Source organism: Delphinus delphis, chromosome 3 (assembly GCF_949987515.2).
Source record: "Delphinus delphis chromosome 3, mDelDel1.2, whole genome shotgun sequence".
In the NCBI taxonomy this organism is placed as follows: domain Eukaryota; kingdom Metazoa; phylum Chordata; class Mammalia; order Artiodactyla; family Delphinidae; genus Delphinus; species Delphinus delphis.
Genome location: NC_082685.1, coordinates 96306756 through 96329776, shown reverse-complemented (window position 1 = coordinate 96329776; position 23021 = coordinate 96306756). Strand labels below are relative to the sequence as shown.

General features: G+C 39.8%; 3 protein-coding genes across 7 annotated transcripts in view; 1 reads left to right on the top strand and 2 right to left on the bottom strand.

The window, feature by feature from the left end:
• SKIC3 (SKI3 subunit of superkiller complex) overlaps positions 1 to 9527 on the bottom strand; it is a 156616-nt gene extending 147089 nt beyond the window's left edge. For all 5 annotated transcript variants that reach the window (XM_060009138.1, XM_060009143.1, XM_060009135.1 and 2 more), the window contains exon 1: positions 9264 to 9527. The gene's annotated coding sequence lies outside the window, so the exon portion shown is untranslated. The remainder of the gene's footprint in view (positions 1 to 9263) is intronic.
• On the top strand, positions 9411 to 19182 carry RFESD (Rieske Fe-S domain containing). Its single transcript, XM_060009152.1, has 4 exons — positions 9411 to 9532; positions 15244 to 15419; positions 15530 to 15564; positions 17635 to 19182. The coding sequence occupies exons 2-4, from the start codon at positions 15245 to 15247 to the stop codon at positions 17896 to 17898; spliced, it is 474 nt and encodes a 157-aa protein (XP_059865135.1). The 5' UTR covers positions 9411 to 9532; position 15244; the 3' UTR covers positions 17899 to 19182.
• A 111-nt stretch (positions 19183 to 19293) lies between these two features.
• The window catches only part of SPATA9 (spermatogenesis associated 9), a 30115-nt gene continuing 26387 nt past the window's right edge, over positions 19294 to 23021 (bottom strand). Inside the window, exon 5 of the mRNA XM_060009150.1 lies at positions 19294 to 20456. Within this exon, the coding sequence (XP_059865133.1) occupies positions 20169 to 20456 (288 nt within the window). The 3' untranslated portion in view covers positions 19294 to 20168. The remainder of the gene's footprint in view (positions 20457 to 23021) is intronic.

Here is a 23021-nt window from a genome sequence, read left to right as displayed (position 1 = left end):
CTACTGGAAAAGGTTTTGTAACCTTAAATAGTAGATACCAGTAGAGGCAATTCCTCCTCTTTCTCTGGATATTACAGTTTATGGATTTGACCTAAAGCTCTAACAGCCATCTTGCAACCAGAGAGGGAAGATAACCCTAAGAGAAGGCCAACACCTTAATCCTAGAACAGCAGAAAGGTAAAAAACCCAAGTCTTTGATTATGTAGCTGAGCACCTGAATTAACCAAAGTCTGAGCCATCCAACCTCAGATCTTGTTATGTGAAATGATAAATTTCCTTTTTGTTTAATCAGTTTGAATTGCTGTTTTCTCTAAAGGCATCCAAATGGATATAAGGAATGCATTCTTCCGGGTTCTCCAGAGAAAGAGTACATATATATAGAGAGAGAGACAGAGACAGAGAGAGAAAGAAAGAGAAAGAGAGAGAGAGGGAGATTGATTCATTATAAGTAACTGGCTGGCCCAAGTGATTACAGAAGCTGAGAAGTCCTACAATCTTCTGTCTGCAGGTTGGAGACCCAGAAGAGTTGGTGGTGTAGTTCAAGATCAAGAGTAGAAGACAAGGCTTCCCTAGTAGCGCAGTGGTTGAGAGTCCGCCTGCCGATGCAGGGGACGCGGGTTCGTGCCCCGGTCCGGGAAGATCCCACATGCCGCGGAGCGGCTGGGCCCGTGAGCCATGGCCGCTGAGCCTGCGCATCCGGAGCCCATGCTCCGCAACGGGAGAGGCCACAACAGTGAGAGGCCCATGTACCGCAAAAAAAAAAAAAAAAAAAAAGAGTATAAGATGGATGTCCCAGATGAGCACTCAGGCAGACAGAGTGAATTCTCCGAATTCTCCCTTCCTCCACTGTTTTGTTCTATTCAGGCCCTCAGTGGATTGCATGATGTCCACCCACATTAGGGAAGACAATCTGCTTTACTCAATCTACCAATTCAAATGCTAATCTCATCCAGAAACACCCACACAGGCACAGGCAGGAATAATGTTTAACCAGACATCTGGGCTGCCCATGGCCCAGTCAAGTTGACATAAAATTAGCCATCACAAGAAACTATGAGGGGACTTCCCTCATGGCACAGTGGTTAAGAATCCACCTGCCAGTGCAGGGGACATGGGTTCAATTCCTGGTCCAAGAAGATTCCACATGCTGCGGAGCAACTAAGCCTGTGAGCCACAACTACTGAGCCCACATGCCACAACTACTGAAGCCCGCATGCCTAGAGCCTGTGCTCTGCAAGAGAAGCCACCGCAATGAGAAGCCCGCTCACCGCAACGAACAGTAGCCCCCGTTCGCCACGACTAGAGAAAGCCCACACGCAGCAACAAAGACCCAATGCAGCCAAAAATAAATAAATAATAGGGGCTTCCCTGGTGGCTCAGTGGTTAAGAATCCACCTGCCAATGCAGGGGACACGGGTTTGAGCCCTGTTCCGGGAAGATCACACACACACACACACACACACACACACACACACACACACACAAAAGAAACTATGAAGTCTCATAACTTCATCCCTAGTAAGAATCGTCAATTATGCTTGCAAATTTGTTTCTCTTCCTTAAGTGCTCTAAATGATCTATCACTTCATCTAATTCTTTAAGCACAGAAGGATACAGATGATTGAAAATTCAGCCTGTACCATCATCCATGAGGTTATACTAAGAGAAAGGACTTGGGTAACGCAAACTGGACATTCAAGAATCACAGTGTAAGCTGTGACCTTCATTCCTCTGGCCAATAAAGTCACACCACTGTTAAGAGCATTAGAATGGTCCCATTGTAAATGATATAGCGAACATTTCCTCAGACAGCTGGATGAAATTTTTTAAGTATATTTTGAATTTTTCTTTAAGATTTTTACTCTTCACTGAGCATTTATCATTACAGTATATTTTTAAAATGTAGCCACTGACAGCCTGCCCTAGGCCAGCATGTCCAAGTATACTTTGTGAAGCAGCAGGTGCTTCCATATTAATATATTCTAAAGGAAAAAAAGAGTTTCATAGTTAAATGTTTGGAACACTAGGTTAAATAGGTTTCCCTTTTTTTTTTTTTTACGTTTTATTATAAAATATACAGAAAACTTGAAGAATAATACAAAAGAACACCCACATATTCACCACTGAGATTCAACAGTTGTTAACATTTTGTCATCTTTGCTTTCACCCATATTTTTGGTTGTTGATTTTGAATAACTTGAAAATTAGTTGCAGACATCATGATATCATTACACCTCACCTCTGAATACCCGAGCATGCATCTCCTAAGACATTCTTGCATAACCACAAAAGCATTATCAAAAAATTAACAACAGTTCCCTAATATCAACTAATATCCAGCCCAGATTCAAAAATTCCCTCTTGTCCTCAATATACTTGAATAGATTTTTTTATAACTATATATATATTTTTTTATTTATTTATTTTATTTTTGGCTGTGTTGGGCTTCGTTGCTGTCCACAGGCCTTCTCTAGTTGTGGCAAGTGGGGGCTACTGTTTGTTGCAGTGCATGGGCTTCTCATTGCAGTGGCTTCTCTTGTTGCAGAGTGCAGGCTCTTAGGCGTGTGGGCTTCAGTAGTTGTGGCTCACGGGCTCTAGAGTGCAGGCTCAGTAGTTGTGGTGCATGGGTATAGTTGCTCTGCAGCATGTGGGATCTTCCTGGACCAGGGCTCAAACCCATGTCCCCTGCACTGGCAGGCGGATTCTTAACCACTGTGCCACCAGGGAAGTCCTGCTTCATGTTTCATGATAATATTTTCTATTTAAAAAAAAAAAGATAACTCAACCTTTCTTACAGCATAATCTTTAAAAACATTTTTTAGTTGAAGTATAGTTGATTTACAATATTATATAAGTTTCAGGTGTACAACATAGTGATTCAAAATTTTTATACATTATATTCCATTTAAAGTTATTACAAAATATTGGCTGTATTCCCTGTGCTGTACAATATATTCTTGTGGCTTATTTATTTCATACATAGTAGTTTGTGCTTTTTAATCCCCTACCCCTAACTTGGCTCTCTCCCCTTCCATCTCCCCACTAGTAACCACTAGTTTTTTCTCTACATTTGTGAGTCTGTTTCTGTTTTGTTATATTCATCCATTTGTTTTATTTTTTTAGATTCCACATATAAGTGGTAACAGTATTTGTCTTCCTCTGTTTTATTTCACTAAGCGTAATACCCTCTAGGTCCATCCATGTTGTTGCAAATGGCAGAATTTCATTCTTTTTTATGGCTGAGTAATATTCCATTGCATATATGTATCACATCTTCTTTATCCATTCATCTGTCGATAGACACTTAGGTTGCTTCCATATTTTGCCTATTGTAAACAACACTGCTATGAACATTGGGACGCATGTATCTTTTCAAATTAGTGTTTTCGTTTCCTTCAGATATATACCCAGGAGTAGAATTGCTAGATCATATGGTAATTCTAGTTTTAGCTTTCTGAGGAACCTCCATACTGTTCTCCGTAGTGGCTGCACCAATTTACATTCCCACCAACAGTGCAACAGGGTTCCCTTTTCTCCACATCCTTGCCAACATTTGCTATTTGTAGACTTTTTGATGATAACCATTCTGACAGGTATGAGGTGATATCTCATTGTGGTTTTGATTTGCATTAAACATTTTTAATTGACAAGAAGCATAAAACAGCTTGTAGTCCTAGTACAGGTTTGTGTACTCATAGGACTCCTGATAAATTCTGTTTCACATGATTCCCATCAAGAAAGGTATATGGTGGATTTATCGTTTAAATGCTGTATTATTGAGCATATCCCATGTGTACTATGTCTATGAGAACAGAATCTTATGCTTACAATTTTACAAAAAATCTGATGACAGAATTTTCCATAGAGCAGTTTCTGGCTCTACCATTTCAAACTCTTGTTTTTCCTCCAGTACTCCCATACTTTCTGAGCCACACATCACAGCACATATTCACATGTTAATAGAACCCTAGTCCTCACCTCCATGTCAGCAAATGAGGAGAGTCATTACAGTGGACAGTGGGAGTATTTTTGGAAGCCATTTCTACACTAGGACAGCCAGCAAAAACATAACTATACACAGAACTGGATGCAAATTATATAAATGATCCCACTAAACTCATGTATTTCCAACTCAACTACCTCTTAGCCAAATTCCTAAAATGCCTGAGTGACAGAAGGAAAAGAGACAAAGGCCTTAATCCATTTAAGTTAAATCATCTCACTTCTGTACATTTTACAGAAATATATGACCACTATTCTTTTCCCTCTTCTCTTTCCTTCCTGAACAATTCAGTCCTAAAGCCAGCAGGTGGGACAGAGTAGAGACCCATGCTGGCTGGCTGGGGGAGTGGGGTGACGCACACTGGCTCAGAGTGGGGTGAAAGCACGAGTGGGGTAGATGTCAACATGGTGGTGGAGTGAGTCTAGCTTGTGCTGAGCGAGAAGGGAGTGGAGTGGCAACCCTACAGGGGCACAGAGTCGTCTCTGTGATGTTCCTGTCAAAAAGGCATGACCTGAATCTAATCATGAGGAAATGTCAGACGAACCTCAATTGAGAGATATTCCACAAAATAAATGTCAATGTCATGAATGTTAAGGAGGGACTGAGGAACTGCCCCAGCCAAGGAAGCTAAAGAGATATGACAACTAAAGCCAACTTGATTCTGAACTAGGTGTGAGGATTAGATAGTGGAAATATGTCAGTGTTAACTTCCTGATTTTGAGGGTTGTATTGTGGTTCTATAGAAGAATATCCTTTTTTTTGTTGGAGGAAACACACACTAAAGCATTAGGGGCTGATGGGCAATCAGATGGACAACATATTCTCAAATGGCTGTTTGGGGGATAGAGTTCCCTGTATTACTTTTCTGTAATTTTGTATGTTTCCAAATTACATTAAAAGGATATAAAGGACGACCATGTGAACACATTACTAGGGTCCCTTAGGATCTTGGAAAGGGCCCACAAATGCGAGGGGGCCTGAAGCATAAGTTTCATTAACCTCACTGCCTCTAACTGCAGCAAATATTATTCTACCCAGTATTGTCTGAAAGGCCAATGTAGCAAAAGACATTTTTCCTATAATATAGTCCTTGCCTTAGTTATGCCTGATTTCTGAGGTCTTTGTGGCCTCCCTATCTCTGCTGAGTCCCAGTGTGGTAGAATAAATATGTTCTGAACATGGTTCAAGGTCAAGGAGCAGCAGTCTGCACCCTAAGGCCCACCTCACCTAAGGCTCTCTGGGCTGTGCCTTTGCTGGGCCCACGTAGCTCTGTGCATATTTGCTAAGCCTGGCTTGGTACTAATGGCCCATGTTTTGCTTCAGGCTCAGGGCAGACTACCCTGGTGTTCACTGACTACACTCCTTTCTCCACACCCCACTTATGGCCAGCTTGTGTTTCATTTGCTTCATGCCCAGGACTTGGAGTTCCACCTGGAAGACAGAAATCAGGAGTGAGCAAGAAGCCTTCCAATTTTTTCTTAAAATCTCCAACCTTCACTCCCTTTTTGGTACGCTCAGCTCAGCCCCTTCCTTCTCCTTTCTACAGATCTGTGTGCCTGCGGAGTACAATCTCACCTGTCTTCTCAAGAGGACAGCTCTAAGGCAGAAGGCAGCAGTTTAATTCAGGAGACTGTTAGCAAGTCCATTTGCCTGCACATTTAACCCACTCCAATCTAGATTTTTATTATAAATACAGCTTACACTTTGATCACTTTCTGTATCTCAGTTGATTCCAAACTCAGGCAGGAAAGAAACGTGTTATTTATTGGGTCCTCTCAAAATCCAACACAAAATCACCTTCCAGAGTGATGACAGCAGATAAGAAAAGAAGCAGAGTCATTTGAAATACATTTTAGGAAACAGAATTGACAGAACTCAGTGCTGGATTAGATACACGTGGTTTTAGGGGTATCCCTAAAACCAGCTCGTGTTCCAGGGAGTCACTAAAAGGACTCATGGGACCCATGATATAGTTCTTCTCACGCTAAGATTATTACAATTACAATGATGTTGTAAGGATACACAGCTGGATCAAAGGAAAAAGAACACAGGTGGAATATGGAAGGATCCATGTGCAGGCTTCCTTATACATGCTCCCTCTCACGAGGGGTCACACACAGCTAGCTCCCCCTTCCTCCAGCAATGAAAATGCAGAAACATGTATGCAATGTTTCTGCCCAGGGAAGCCCATTAGAGACTCAGCACCTAAGGTTCTTATTGGGGGCTGGTCACATAGGCACCTCTGCCCAGCATATATCGAAGTTCCAATCTCCCAGAAGGAAAGCAGGCTGTGGTTAGCATGAACCGTACTGTTTGTACAGTTTAGGCACAATGAGTCACCCTTATTGCTCAGGGAAATTTTTATATCAGTGTAGGAAACGTTTGCCAACCGAGTTCCCAGATGCCAGCTAAGGGCCAACATTGCCAGCAGAGCTTTTTAAGGACAGTAGTCTCAGGTCAGATGTGTTAACTGTTCTGCATAGGAAGAATGAAGAAAAGGGAGATCTCAAGTATGGCATTTAGGTTTCTACCTTAAGCATGTGAATAGACAGTGTTGTCACTTATGGAGATGGAGAAGGCAAAGGAAGAACAGGTTTATGGGACAAATTTAGTATTTCAATTTTGAACATATAAAATTGGAGACACCTGTGTATGAGACAGCAGGTTAAACTGTGCTGTTGTAATTGTAAACAACCTTAAAATTTCAGTGGCTTAACACCACAAAAGTTTATTTCTCACATTAGTTACATGTCTTTTATGGCTTGACGGACGTTGGTGAGTTGGGGGTGCTGATGGAGGCTCCACCATCTAGAAAGTCAACTGTGACAGAAAAAGACACAACTGATGAGGTCTCATATCTGCCCTTCTATGCTTCAGTCTGGGAGTGACAGCCTCAACTGACTATAGGTGGGGCTGGGAAATGTGGGCTAGTAGACGGGATGTTTGATGAACACCACTGTTTCTGTCATAATATCCAGGTGGGAATATTACGTAGGCATCCACACACATGCATGTTGTTCAGACTTTCATTTTCAAGTTGTAAGCAGATAGGTGGTATGTAAAGCCACCATCACTTTCTCATGATCATAATCCCAATGGCCGAATACAGGCAATGTTATCACCCTTTTCTGGTTTGAAGGAGTAGGAAATCCAGATTAACTGATACTCTTCAAGACTCCCTGTAGTGAAACTAGCAACATACAAAGGTTTTCACTTGCTCACAAGATGGACTTTGGCTTAGGACTGAAGGCAGTTTTTGAACCTCTCTGAAGGAAACGTTTGGTCTCAGAAAAGCTCGCCTAGAAAACAGCTTGCTGCTAAGAGCAGAGCAGGGGGCTCACAAAGGTGGGAAGGGCCATCTGAAACTATTTATAGACAAAGATATTGAGGGGCAAGATCATAGAGGGAAAGCTGTTTTGGGTGACTGGGAACAAAACTCCTGCCAGGGCTACCACTAGGTGTCACTAGTAGGAAAGGGAAGCCTGAAAGAACAAATGGAAGGAACTGACACAAAAATTGGTTCCAAGGAGAGAAGTAGAAACTGCCCCCAAATGTCCTCAGGTAGAACTTTGTGGAAGTGTTGCTCACACTGGCTGGAACTGTTCTACTGCCAAGAAAAGAAAGAAAGGGGTTGGGGGGAAGGAAGGGGAGAGGGAGGGAGAGAGGGAGAAAGGAAGGAAGGAAGGAAAGGAGGGAGGGAGGAAAGGAAAGAAAAGGAAAATGACAGTAGGAATCATGAACTTTATTGTGAACTGTAATGACTTTCAAATGGACTTTATGGGTTCCTGCTGTTAACTCACATGCCTGTGCCAGCTAGGCTAGGCACACACCCAATTGTGCATGTGAATCTCAGAAGTGGAGAGGGGTAGTTTATTCTGCCTCCCACGACAGCTTTCTAAGCATTTCATATTTTCATGTGACCAACCACCTTAATACTTTAGGTAGAGATAAAAGAAAGTTTTGCATTTCTCTCTCATTCTTCTTGGGTACCTAAGAATGCTTATCTACTGAGGTCTCCAATTGATTCAAAATCATATTTAAAGGTCAGGGGATCTAAGATGTGTCTTATTTTAATGCCCGAATTATGCCAAAGAAAAAAAGAAGTACTTTTCATTAAAAATGGCAAACTTATTTAGTCCTTCAATGACACAAGCCGAGGATTGCTAACACGCTCCATGTGCCAATAAAATAATTTGGGACAGCTAAGAGATAATGTAAATTATAATAAATCCAAACATATTTTATTATCACTTTGGTAAAGCGATTCAACAAAACTAGATGGTTAATTTGTACCTGGTTCATTGAAACAAATGGTCAAAAAATGAAATTATCCCATAAAATATGACTGTCACCCTGAAACTATACTGAAAGGAATAGAAATAGCACTGGAGACAAATCCATTATTCTGAGCTTCTCAATCTTTTACATGTTTTGGCTCATAGAAAAAAATGGCATTTGTATGGCATACTGGGGTAAATGAATAAGGCTCTGGGGCTTCAGCTGCCCCTGGCCCGTTAGGCCTCTCAAGGACCTGAGATCAGTATGTCAGCATATTAAATATAGATTGTGGGTTTCAACCTTAAGGTCACACTGGAATCACTTGGGAGGTTAGAAAAAATATGTCGATTCCCCCACCTCCCATGACCCGTGGAGATTTCATTGGTTTGGGCATCACGAGTCCCAGGTGACTAAAGTGGGACCAAAGTTAAGAACCACTGCATTAGGAGATAGCCAAGGAAACTTAAAAAACCTACGAGACTCATCTAGCTTCCAACTTTGAACACAAGTATGAGGTGTGTGGGTTTTGTTTTGTTTTGGTTTTGTTTTTTTCTCAGAGAAGTATAAAGAGAAAAAACAAAGTTGCAAAGTTCAAAAACTAAAAGTGAAACCCATCTCCCCCAAGTAACCACTCTTAATTTTTTTTAAAGCTTATGTATATATCTACATATTTGTATCTCGAGAAATAATTTTTATTTACACCAAAGAAAGCACATTCCAATGTGCTCTTGAGTATGTGGCTACAAAGTAATTCACATGTCTACACTGTATTTTATTTAACCACTTCCCTGTTGATGCCCAGTTGAGCTACTGTCACTCTTTCCTTGCAATAAACATCTTTACAAATAGATTATATGCATCGTGACGAACTTTGGTAAATATTTTTATAAGCTAAGTTCCTATAAGACCCCTGAGTGAGTTTAAAGTCTGGATAAACGTGGTGAGCTCAACAAACATTTAAAAATAAACTGATGGCACCTACGTTTGTCAAACACGATTAAGACTGTCAGTTCGGAGGTCCCGGCGGAGCGCGGGTGGTTGGCGGCCGCTGTCAGATGGGGTCGTCGGCCAGCTGAACCCCAGATGCCGTCCCGGGGGCGGGGTCACGCGCGCTCGGGTCACGTGGGCAGCTTCGTCCCGCCCCGCCCCGCGGAGCTCCACGCGGTGGCCGGAGCCCTGGCTGGCTCAGTAGCCTCACGCGGGGGCGCTGCAGCCGGGTCTCGCGGAGGTGGAGCAGGTGACTTGAGGCAGGTAAGTTCTGTTCTGGCCGCGGGGTTGGGCGGCCGGACGCCGGGCGGGGTCACGAGGCTGGCTGCTTCCGGCCGGACGGCGGGCCCGGGCTCGGGCTTCCGGCGGCGGCGGCGGCGGCGGCGAGTTGGAGCAGGCGAGGGCGGGTGTTGTGTGGCCTTTGCTCCCGGCCCTTCTGAGCACTGCAGCTCTGCCGGCCTCGATGCCGCGTTCCTTAACCGTTAACCCCCAGCGCAGGCTTCCGCCCGTGCACTGCGGGGTCACCGCGCTTGTTCACCGTCGAGTCTGAGCCGCACCCTGGACCTGCCGCCTCCGTGGGCCTTTTTTAACAAGCTTTCCTGGCATTTGTGCTCTCTCACTCGTGAAAACTGCTCCAGGGTTTCTGCAGCCCCAGCCGTTCTAGTTATCCGTCTCCTGAAGTCTGCAGGCGGAACGATCAGCCACATCTGGACAGCCACGCTCGGGCTGTCTCTGCGGTTTTTCAGCGCCGGTCGGTCTGAGAACTGCAGGCCGTATTTACTCAAACGTTAAACACAGCTTGAAGTCCTCGCTCAAAAGCTGTCAGAGCTTGCAGCCCTTAGAAATGGCCGCGACCGTGATCGCAGCGTTTCCCACGCTCCGGCCCTACTCTAGACACTTGACTATGGAGAGGCATTTATCCCTCACCACCGCCCTACGTGCAGGGGTTTCTTATAGCCGCTCACCTGCAGCGCAGCGAAATTAGGCGACTTCTTCCAAGTCACGCAGAGCCGGGATTTGAACCCAGGTGAGCGCACCTGGTGCTCAAAGATCTCTAATATCACAGACGACAGTAGGTCCAGGGTGGCTGCGCAACTTGACTAAATTATTAGGGAAGTATTCTGTTTTAAACATTTGTTGACATGACTCTTGCACATTGGCGTTCCTAAATTTAAAAAAATTCAGGACCATCATCTTCGGATATATATATGGTGTATACACACACATATCTTTACTAAAAGGTTTTGTACCTTCAAGATAGTTTACCCGCAGGCCACCTATTTTTATAAATCCGTGGATGCTACTTAGATAAAATGTTAAGATTTATATATCAGTGTGCGCAAAGTTTAGATTCATAATATCTCGGTTTGAATCTTCACTGCTATTTTGTGAGTTTGGGCAAGCTTTTGTTAAAGAAGGTCCTTTACCCTTAGTTTCCTCATCTGGAAGATAGGCATTTTTCTGAGAATTAATGAATTCATCTATGCAAAGAGTCCAAGCACTTGGCACTCACTGAAGGATAGGTAGTTTTATCTGTTATTATTCTGCCATCCAAAGCAATATAAAACTAAGGCATTTCTCTTCTCTGAACCTAAAAGCAAGGGTGTCACCCTGGAGCTATGCATTCTGATAACGTGTAGGCCAAGTCTCCAGACTCAGTAAAAGCAACTTTGTGCTTTTGTGCTCAAAAAGAATAACAAATTCCTTTAATTTCATGTTTCTTTTGTCCCACTGCCTTCTAGAAACTTAAGTTATGCTTTTTAAAAATTCAACCTGAATAGATTCCCTATGCTGGAAAGGTATCTAATAGAGACAGAGGATCCATTTAGCTAATTTGTAATTTTATGTGGTGTTAGCACCTTTAGAAACCTAATTTTAGGCACAGGCCAAAAAATATTTCTTGAAGAGAACTGTGGAATAAAATGGCTCAACATTTCAGAAGGCAGTTTTCTTAATCTGGCTCCCATACTGGGTAAGCCGTTTAATTTTTCACTTTCTTTTTATTCTGTTAAGATTCTACTATCTTAGGGACTTCCCTGGTGGTGCAGTGGTTAAGAATCCGCCTGCCAATGTAGGGGACATGGGTTCAAGCCCTGGTCCAGGAACATCCCACATGCTGCGGAGCAACTAAGCCCGTGTGCCACAACTACTGAGCCTGCGCTCTAGAGCCTGCGAGCCACAACTACTGAGCCCGCGCATCACAGCTAGTGGAGCCTGTGTGCCTAGAGCCCGTGCTCCACACGAGAAGCCACAGCAATGAGAAGCCCACACACCGCAACAAAGAGTAGCCCCTGCTTGCCGCAACTAGAGAAAGCCCGCACACAGCAACAAAGACCCAACACAGCCATAAATAAATAAATAAATTTATTTATAAAAAATAAAAAAAAGATTCTACTATCTTAAAGTTGACTCAAAACAGAGGAAATGTGTGGGAGCATATGAATAGTGCATCAGAGTAACAGTAATTAAGGTGAACACACTGACTCGATGTATGAATGGACTGTGATATTCACAATATTTAAGAATAATATGGGTGTTAATTATAAACAGTCACCAGATATCATAAATAAATAGAACCACCTATGATGCTTAGAGGGAACAATTATTTGAAGGATGAGATAATACTTTCCTAAGCAAAATTAATCATATTTCTCTGAAATCTTTATCGTTTAGCCCCAGCTTTCTCTGCTCATTTATCAGCCCCTGCAAAGTTGCCTACCGTTTTCCTCAGTTGGGGGAACACCCTGCAAAGACTTTATGTTCTAAGAGACTTAAACGAGGAAGGATAATGTTTGGTTCTCATATATTTAGGAGTTGGGTAGAACTTAATTAACTTCTGATGCTACTCCACATCTCATGTGTTTTGTTACTGGCTTGATACTAGTATTTCTTTTCCAGTTTTTGCCTGGAAAAAAAAAAGTAAGAGAACTATTCATTTATTTCCTCCTGTAGTGGCAAGTCTTGAAATAAGCTGTACAAAACTTTCAAATAGTCCATTCATGACCTATGTACAGGCACATTCTCTGAGGATAGAAAGTACCATTTTATCCCTTTTCTTGGATTTTGGATCATTTGCTACATAAATATAAAGTAGGATACAAATATTGAAAAAAAGTAATTTTAAATATGACTAAATGTAATATATTGACATTTAAGAAAATTTGTGTTTATTATCCCCTTGCTTTTCTTTGTAAGTTTTCCCTATATACATTTATCCATGAATAATATATTTAGTTTTGCCCCTTTTCCCATTTGATAAAAATGGAAGCATACTCTGAATTCTTAAAATTTTTTTCATTTGAAGTTACGTTTTTGAAATTAATCCAGCTTGACGTAGCCATACATTTTTCACTGCTAAACAGCATTGCATTGAACGAGTATAAAAATTATCCATTCTACTGTTGATGGATTTTGAGTTGTTTCCTGTCTTTTGCTGTTATAACCATTCTTGTGCATGTCTCCTGGTGTACCTGTGCACACTTCTCTGGAATACAGCTGCAGTGGGATTACTGGGTCATGAATATGTTCAGCTTTGCTAGGTAACGCCAGACTGTCGCAGCTCTAATTTATGTCATCACTATATCAGTTGCTCCATATGCTCACCAATACTTGTTATACGTTTTTGCCAGTCTGTTGGTAGAAAATAGTATCCTATTTTGACTTTGCTTTACATTTCTTTTGCATTTTCCTACTAATGAGGTTGAGCATCTTTACGTGTGATTATTAGCCATTCAAATTTCCTCATCTGTGAAATATTTTTTCACGTCTTTTGCCTATTTTTGTAATGGCTAATTTGTGTACTTTGAGTGCCTGCCAAAGTCAAGTAAAACCAGGTAACCATTTAGAGATGTTGTAATCCAGCCTCTGGTCAGCCATGGCTGACCCAGAAAATCTAAATGTTGGATGTACTTCAAGAATTGTATTAGACCTTATTCCCTATTGATACTCCCACTCCAAGTGATTCTGTTGACTTCTGTAATTGGAAAACTCCCAAATTTATATCTTTACTGATTCTCAATGATAGTCTCATATATCTGACTTCCGACTTGGTATCTCCCTGGATGTCTTTTAAGTACCTCAAACTCACTATGTGCAAAATGTAACTAGTTCCTGATTCTTCCCTTCCTGCAAAATATCATTCCTTTCTCAGTCTTCCCAATCACATTCACAAACCATGTAGTTGCACAAACCTAAAACCTGGGAGCTATCCTTTATTTCTGTTCTGTTGCTCCTTCACTGTAGTTCATGAGCCCAGCCTCTTGTGCCTCACTCAATTTTCTTAGTGGGGAGAGGAAGGAGCTTTGAATTCAATGTATAAAGGAAAGCATTACACAAATCAGGTTTAGGAAATAACAGAGATGTCAAATTTGTACACTGAAGTTTGCATTGTTAACCCTTGCTCCAATTATTAGGAGATAAAGGAAAAAGCACAACCCTTTGAGTGGCCTCAATTTTTGTCTTGTGATTTTTATTGCATTACATGCAAAGATTAAAAATATACTCTTGCCTAGGGGAGAAAGCTCTTTGTCAATCCTAAGATACACGGTTCTTTACACTTTTTGAAAGTTCTGGACCACCACAATCTCTCTCCTGAGATAGGGAGAAAAAGCAGGAATGTTTCCAGAAACTTTGGGATAGCAACCCTAATGAAAAGAGGATAGGAATAATAGGACAGATTTCGAATTAGAAGTGGAGAAAGAACAAATATAGAAATTCTTGGCAAAACAGGATATATAGTTTTATTCAGAAACTATCACAGGAAAAAAACTTAAATACCCTCATATGGGAGGCCCTTGGGAAAATCCTCTACATGGGGCCTTAAATGCCTGACAATGATATATCTTGATGTTTCTTTCTTAAGGAATTAACAGACTATGGCTATGTTCTTAAAGTACACAGAAGTCTCTTTGAAAGGGTTGCTTTCAAAGAAATAGGCTGAATATCTGTGCTAAGAAAAAATTATATTTAGAATACCTACAACTTCTCTAAAATTTATATACTTCTATAAATTAATTGAGGAGAAAGTCATCTTTTTGAATGCCCAAATAAGACAGAAGTAAGTAATGACATTTTCTGTGTGAGTTAAGAAAATGGAAGACATCCATTCACACTTACCCCCTTCCACTAGAACAGTTACTTGGTGGATCTATAAGAGCTGGCTGCCCACTCCAGGCAAAACCAAGTGAGCCACGTCAACCAAGGGGTCCAAGACTATTCAGACTATTGAAAACTCCTACCTTCAGCAGAAGCTGAAAACATGGATAATACGCAGATGTTGTTTACCACTGAATTTGAGAGGGAATGCGGCGAGCCGTTTCTGACCGGCAGAATAACGAGCCGCCACACGCAAGATTCTTCTCGTATCACACTTTATTGGAGCACAGCTTGGTTGAAGAAAGATGGAAGGAAGACCCCGCAATCCTATAGCAGTCTGCTTATATAGGGATTAAGAACATGTGTCGCTCTGTGATTGGCTTTCGCCGATGGTGCGATTTGTGAGCCAGCATCGGATAGGTCGCTACTTTAAAACCTCATTAGTATACTTAGCGCAAGCGCAGTGGCCACAGGAAGGATGACTCAGCTTATTTCAGCTTCCTGCCGCGTAGCAGTTAGCTGACCGCGCCCTACAAGGGAATAAAAGGATAGTGATACTTTAGTGTCTGTATCTTCAATATCTGTTCTGAAATATCTAATGCAATGAAGTGAATCAAGTACTAGTCCAGCCTCAAAGTAGGCAGTCCTCCCTAATTTTGGCAAGTTTTAAGAGCTCTAGCTGACAATCATGACTAACTATAATCCAGTATTTATTTTTTATTTTATATAGCTACAAAAAAGTACCTCCATCAGTCTCAGAGAAATAAGTCTTCTCTTATGATATGATTATCTCTGTGAGTCAAGTGTAGTGGAACTAGTGAAGACCACCTGTAATTTTTTTTCTTTCTTTTTTTGTTTGTGGTTTGTTGTTGTTCAACTAGCATGGATCCTGATGGCTCTGAGCAAGATCCTGAAACGAAGAAATATTCTTCTGTCTGTGTTGGCAGAGAAGAAGATATTAAAAAGTCTGAAAGAATGACAGCTGTTGTCCATGACAGAGAAGTGGTCATTTTCTACCACAGAGGAGAATATCATGCTATGGATATTCGCTGTTACCGTAAGATTTTATTTTTCATTTGTAAACCTTGTATTTGTTTACTATCCATGAAACTTCAAAATTTCATTTTTTTTTTTAGTGACTAGATGTAATATTCAATTCCTTTGCAGACTCAGGAGGACCTTTACATTTAGGAGAAATAGAGGTATGTAAGATTAAATCTATTCTCAACAAACTCAGATGTTTCCTATTTATATTCTTACTATATTTACAGTCTCTATTCAAAAATAATTTATATTTGGGTTTGAACTATATATATATATATATATATATATATATATATATATATATACATTTTTTTTTTTTTTTTTTTTTTTTTTGCGGTATGTGGGCCTCTCACTGTTGTGGCCTCTCCTGTTGCGGAGCACAGGCTCCGGACGCGCAGGCTCAGCGGCCATGGCTCACGGGCCCAGACGCTCCACAGCATGTGGGATCCTCCCGGACCGGGGCACGAACCCCGTGTCCCCCGCATCGGCAGGCGGACTCCCAACCACTGCGCCACCAGGGAAGCCCTTGAACTATATTTTAATGCTTTGAGTACAATTACCAATATTCTAGGAATTCACAACACTACAATGTAAAGAAAACCATTTTATAGGTAAATATGAAAAATATGCCTGTCTTCTGACCTAGCAAATATACTCCGAGAGATCTACCCTGCATATTATTGCACAAATGTTTAAGTATATATACACTTACATATATATATACTAAAGTGTATATATATATATATATACACACTATATATATATTAAAGTATATATACATATACTTTAGTATATGTATATATACTAAAGTATACACACACACACACACACACACACACACACACACACACATATTATAGGAGAGGTTCAGTGTAGCGAAAAGTTGAAGGAAATCTGAATGTTTTAACAATAGGAAACAGTTTAAATTATGAATAGCCATGCTATGGAATAGTATACAACCATTAAATTAATGAGGCATGGGTTGTCAACAATATATTTTTGAGTGAAAAAGGCAAGTTGTAGAATAATAGGTCTAATGAGATCCCATTTTTTAAAAATAAAAAATAACATTCACTTTTTACTTTATACACTTCTACATAGTTTGAATTTTTCCAATGTGTATATATTACTTTTATGATTTAATAAAGGTATAAAAATATATATTTTAAGAAAGAAGTAACACTGTGAAGGCTTAACTGAGGAATGGGGGCAATGTCTTACTTCCTTGCATTCTCAAACCAGCTGCCTAATTTCCTGTTTTCTACTTCATGAAACTTCTCTATCTCCCCTTCTCCCTCTCCCCTCACTATCTCTATCTCTCTGACTGGTCCAAAGTACATGCTTAAATTTAGTGTTCCACTCTCTCTACACTTCATATCTACCTAGTTCCACACCTGTCCTCATGTTAAAACATGTGAATTTAAATTATGAATTATGAAACTGTTGTTTGCTGACGGTTCTGTCAGGGGAGGGTGGTACAAAACAGCATTTCTGCACTTCTGGTGTAGAGATAAAATGTAAGCATCTGGATGATAGCATGGAAGAATTTCCCTCAGTTTCAGACCATAATGAGAGCCGAAAGACCTTGCTACTCAAAGTGTGGTCCATAGACCATCAACACTGGTGACACCTGGGAGTGTCTTAAAAATGCAGAATATTGTGCCCTGCTCTTGGACTATGGAACTTAAACAAGAGCTGCCTTTAAACAAGATCCAGGTGATTCCCATGCTTTTTAAAATTTTAGAAGCACTGCTTTAAGACAGTTAAAAGTTGGGAATTAACTACTTCGGATCATAAATTGCTCTTCAGTTAACATATGCACTTATGCCTTTAGTAACCTCTCTTGAAATTATATCTGAAGCTTACCATTCTTCCACCAGCTAGTGAAAATTCGTTTGGAAGCACTTGAAGCCCTTTCCCTATTTCTGTCAAGAAAGTGACATTAATATCTAACAGATAACAACACACTGCAGTCACATGGTGTAGTTGCCTGAGCTAGTTATCTTCTGATAGAGCTCTAACAAACTGGGTTTCTTATCAGCTGCAAAAGGAACTTGATGACTGCTAAGATTAGATTCTGCCTTATGCTGAATAATTTGTAAATGGCAGGGAAAAAGAGAAGCCTGTTTTTTAACATGGTTCTTCTGCAATAGATTCTGTTCTGAGCCTGAGGTTTATTGTCAACATTGGAAATGTCATATTATAAAATCAATTATTTCTTTCCCCAGGAATTTGATGGACGACCATGTATAGTTTGCCCCTGGCATAAATACAAAATTACTTTGGCCACAGGAGAAGGACTGTATCAGTCTATAAACCCTAAAGATCCATCAGCAAAACCCAAGTGGTGCTCCAAAGGGATAAAGCAAAGGATTCACACGGTGACAGTGGACAATGGGAATATTTATGTGACTCTTTCTAACGAGCCTTTTAGGTGTGACTCTGATTTTTATGCCACTGGAATCTTCAAAGTAATTCAGAGTTCTTCCTGATAAAATTTTATGGCAATGAAAAATGTTGTGTATGTTTTGAAAGTATTTTTAGAATAACCTTGCTTCAATACCAAAGATGATTAACTTTTTCCAAAATAGGCACATTTATTATCTTTATCAATCATATAAATGAAAGGTTCAAAGCACATGTACTTAGTGTGATGTAAGGATCATCATCAGCATGTATAGAATACATTTTAGCCAATCCTCTGGATTGATTGGAACCTGAAGGTTATAGGTTTAGAATATGCATTTTAAGAAGGATGAAAATAATTTAGAATAACCAAAGTGAAGAAAGGTTAAAAAAATTAGATCTACTAAGAAAAACTTAGGGGAAAATCCCTACTTGATATAGCAGAGTTTATCATGGAAAAATTTTAATGTATACAAAGTAAACAGAATAATAAACCTCCACCACCCACCTTCAACAATCATCAGCATTCTTCCATTCTTGTTTCATTGATGCATGTATTCACCACCTCCCCTACTGATCGTTATAATTTTTTTTAGGTAAAATTTAAACACACTGAAATACTTAAATCTTAACTGTTCAGTTTTTCCAAATATATAGCAGACCATTTACACTTAAAAAATACCTCCCAAAATGGGATCAGTTTACATGCTGAATTTAAAAACAAGAACCTTAATTTGCCTGACATCAAAACCAAGTAAACTTTGGCTCCGTTTCTCTCCAGTCAAGGCAGACAGTTTCAAAGTAAGGAAGATACAGCTGCTCCCCAGCCATAAGAGATGTGAAAGTTTCAGCGAACCAAAGTACTTTGAATGCTTATATGAAATTTTCAAATAAAGTTTTTTTAATTTTATTTTTATAGAATTTTGTGCATGTATGTACAACTAAGTGTTTCATGTAAATGTTATAGAGAGAAGAGATATAGGGTGTTGTTTCTCAGAGTCTTCTGAGTTCATAGGCAGGGTTGATATTAAGTTGGTTCACCCTGCTTTTTCTATGCCAGTTATTTATGGCCAACGCTGTTCTGGTTGCGTCGTGCCCACACTGTACTATAAAACCCTGGGTACTGATCATCTAAAACTCAGCAGCACATAGTAGAATGTAAGAGTAGGTGGGACCAGAAGAAACTAGGATGCACAGATTATCAATTCGGAGTGAGAAAAGCTGTTTGTCAAAATTGGAACTTAGTTTCAAACCACAGTAATCTTCTTAGTGACGTAGGACTGAATTAAGGCTTAGTATTCTAAGGGGCCCACCTGGATCCTTTCCCTTGGTTATTATTAAAATAAGTGAATAAAGTATGTATCATTAAGGTTGTGCTTACAGAGCCCTTTGCTACATATTATTACATTTTCTTTCTGATGTATTGCTACATGCTACCCATATTCCAACACTTGCTATTCATTAGACGACTAATGAGCCAGGGCTGGGCTTTTTATAAATACTATTTTTGGCAGCAGCTACTCATCAGGTACAGAAAATGTGCCATCTCTGGGATGGGTACATCCCAGCCTATTATATCAGGTGCTAATACTCCAGTGACTTAACATGTGTCCAGATTTTAAAATGCATGGAGGAAACCAAAGTACCTCCTGCAGGCAACACCAGGACCCTGGTATGCAGGGCCAATCACAAGCATTTTTCTCAGGATCCAGTGGCAACAATGAGTAATATGGACTTGGCTTCTGGTTCTTAATTTGTTCCTCTAGATGTGGAAATTAAAAATGTCATGTCATGTCCTGCTCTCATATACAGACCTCATCAGATTTGTAAACAATATTTTGTTTTATAAATTTACATCTATGAATTACAAGTTCTTCATAACTTTACAGATGAGTTTTAAAATAACTGATAATAGGCAGACTGAAACTATACAGCCTGTAGATAGAAAATATATATATCCTTTTATTATCTCTGAAAAAGATATGTAGCATTTTAACAGGGAGGGTTTTTTCCCCTCCCAGATAAGTAATTGGAGAGATACTCTAAATGAGTCTCTAATAAAAACATAAACATATTATAAACATGCCCATATTATAAACCATAGCATAGCGTCTAACCCACCAATTTTCTGGTTCATTAAAAAATATCCATAGTCATATATACTAAATCGATTCATTTTATTTTCTCCACCATATAAATACTTGAGAATGACATTTTAGCAGTAGTCCCCCCGACCGTTTTTATTTTTTCAAAGCAGAGCAGTTAGAATATGAAAACTAGTTTCCTAATTTTGTCAGATGCAATGTCATTAGATAACTCTTAAGCTCTGTTCAGTGATATTTAAGTTCAGATTTGCTCATTCATTCATTTCAGTTGATGGGTCAAACACAGAATGTAAAACCTGGATCTTATTCCTCAACTTATTAGCAGGAAGTCTGGGGCGATCTGAAATATTCTCCAGCTTCTCCGGTAATGACCTGTAAGGTTTTGCTTTGATTTCACCTTCAGGAAACAGAGGCTCAGAAAGCACAGGCTCAGAAAAGGCTTTTCTAAGATTTTCACTCTCCCCTCTGTTTTGCCTTATGGATTCTTCTTCTTGGAAAATTGTCATTACCTTCTCCAGCACAGCATTAACACAGACTGTCTAATAATAATAAAAAATTTTAAGGTTTCTTTTTAAGCTACTAAACTTACAGATAAAAATCCAATAAAACATTTAACATAAAGTCATCAATCTGTATATTCTAAGAAAGAAGCACTTTTGGGACTTCCTGGTGGTCCAGAGGTTAAGACTCTGTGCTCCCAATGCAGGGGGCCCAGGTTCCATCCCTGGTCAAGGAAGTAGATCCCGCATGCTGCAACTAAAGATCCCACGTGCTGCAAGGAAGATCCTGCATGCTGCAACTAAAACCTGGCGCACTCAAATAAATAAATAAATATTTTTTAAAACATCTAAGCACTTTCTTCCAGGTACCCCTGGCACATGATAAACATGAGGAGATTGATTCCTTATTATAAATACACCATAATCTAGAAAGAAAATTAAAACATAGTATGCTTTAATAAAGACATGCTTTATATTTTCCCCAATTCGTTAGATGTTTTACATCTTTATTCTCTGATTTAATTAAATGAAACTTTTCTGAAACATTTTCTGAGAGATGGAATTTGTCCTCAAACATGTTAATATCTCAAAGTAGGTTTTTTGTTTTTACTTTTTCCCCCCTAGACTTTGCTTATACCAATTGTATGCAATTGGAAGGGCATAAACATTTTGGCAAGAATTTAGTAAGTTAATGGATCAGTGATTTATAAGCAAACTTGTGATCCATTTTCCCTCAAAAAATGCCATTCAGTACTTAGTGTGTCAAAACAAAGCACACAGAGAAAAATAACTTCAAAAACTGAGAATCACTAAGAGCTGTATCTGTTAAACCTATAAGTTTACTGATGAAGATGATGATGCCAAGTATTTAAGGCAAGCAACAAGAATAATAAAATGTATAAAATACGAAAACACCTAAACTAGCTTATTTTACCAAAGAGATGCCTCCCAGGTGACATAATAGGCTATAAATGCTTAGAAGGTTTTTCTGAAGAGGGTAACAGAGAAAGGATTCAGGGCCTTGGCTTGGATAGCCTTTTTTTTCCTGACCTCCTTCCTCCTATTTTCTTGCCTGTCTCCCACTATAGAATGGGCGGACACCAGATGCTTTCCTTCACTTCCCTGTGTTACTGTATGGCAATGTGACCCTGTTCTGGCCAACTAAAAAAAATGTCTGCTGTGGAGGGAGATAGGATTTTTGGAAGAGTTCTTCCTCCTTTTATATAAAAAAGACTCTGTCTTTTGCCTCTACTACCTCCTCCCTCTTGCTTTGGACACTGATATGGATATAAGGCCTGAGCATGAGGCAACAAACCTAAGGACCAAAAACAACAAACAGGATAGCCAAAGAGAAAGATGGAAGGGCCCTGGGTTCATGATGACATTGTAGATCCACTGTACAAACCCAGGAGCTGCCTAACTCCAGACTTCTAATTAAGAGAGGTATTTAAATGTCTGTATTGATTAAGGTATTCTCAGGTATTTTTTGTTACTTGTGTCTGAGTATACCCAAATCTAGAGCTATAAACCTTGAGGTCCATCACTTCCAGATGCAAACAGCTTTAGCCATTTATCACAAATATGATCATTTTCTATGTATGCCATGCTGTGAAAAAAGGTTGGGAAGCCCTATCCTATTTGATACATTTCTTCTTCCCTCACTTACAACATTTTATCTGTGCCCATTCTAACCAATTCTGTCCAAGTCTCAGAAAATGAAGGGTCTTGACCAAGGTCAGCATCTCTCTATCTTTGCTTTTAACCTATACTCTACCATTTTGTCTATCAATTATTCCCTGCTTCTTCAACCTCTCATTCTTGACTAGCTCCTCCCCTGCAACCTGTAACATGCTGAAGTATCTTCTATCCTAAAATTTAAAAATTAAAAATCACTCTGGCTCTGTGTCCCTCTTGACTGCTACACACACTCTTTTCTTCATCACACCAGGGCCGACATTCATGATTTCCATTTTATCATCTCTTCACTCTTCCTGCTTATTTCTGTCTTCCTTATCCCATCACACCACTGAAACAGTTCTCAAGATGGTTAATTCCAACATCTTTACTACTAGATCTAATGGACACTTTTCAGATCTGCACTTTACTTGACTTTTCCTGCTTGTATGTGACACTTAACCACTCACAACTTCCTAAGTCTCTACTTCCTTGCCAGTGTTTCTCCTGATTCACTTCCTACTTTTCTAATTATTGGTCCTTTGTCTCCTTCATTGATTTCTTCTTAGCTCACCTTAAATGTAAGCTGTTCTTCACATTTCTGTTGACTTTCTACTCTTTTCACTTGGCATGGTTCCACTCACAGGGCACTAACTTCCAACATATATGTTATTTGCCTTCAAAACCGTAATTCTAGCCCTGACCTTTCCTACATCTTGGATGCATATATGACCAATTATCAGAGGTCACCAAAAAATGGTTTCTATTACCTACTTAGAAAGTTTATAGCATGACAAATCATGTAGGATGATCTCAAAAGCCTTTGAAAAATTAGAGAAATTTTGGGTTTTAATCTAGTTTGTTTTAGTTTCACCATAGCTGTTTCACCCCACCCATTTTCTGCAATGTATTTTGCATCAATTCTGTATG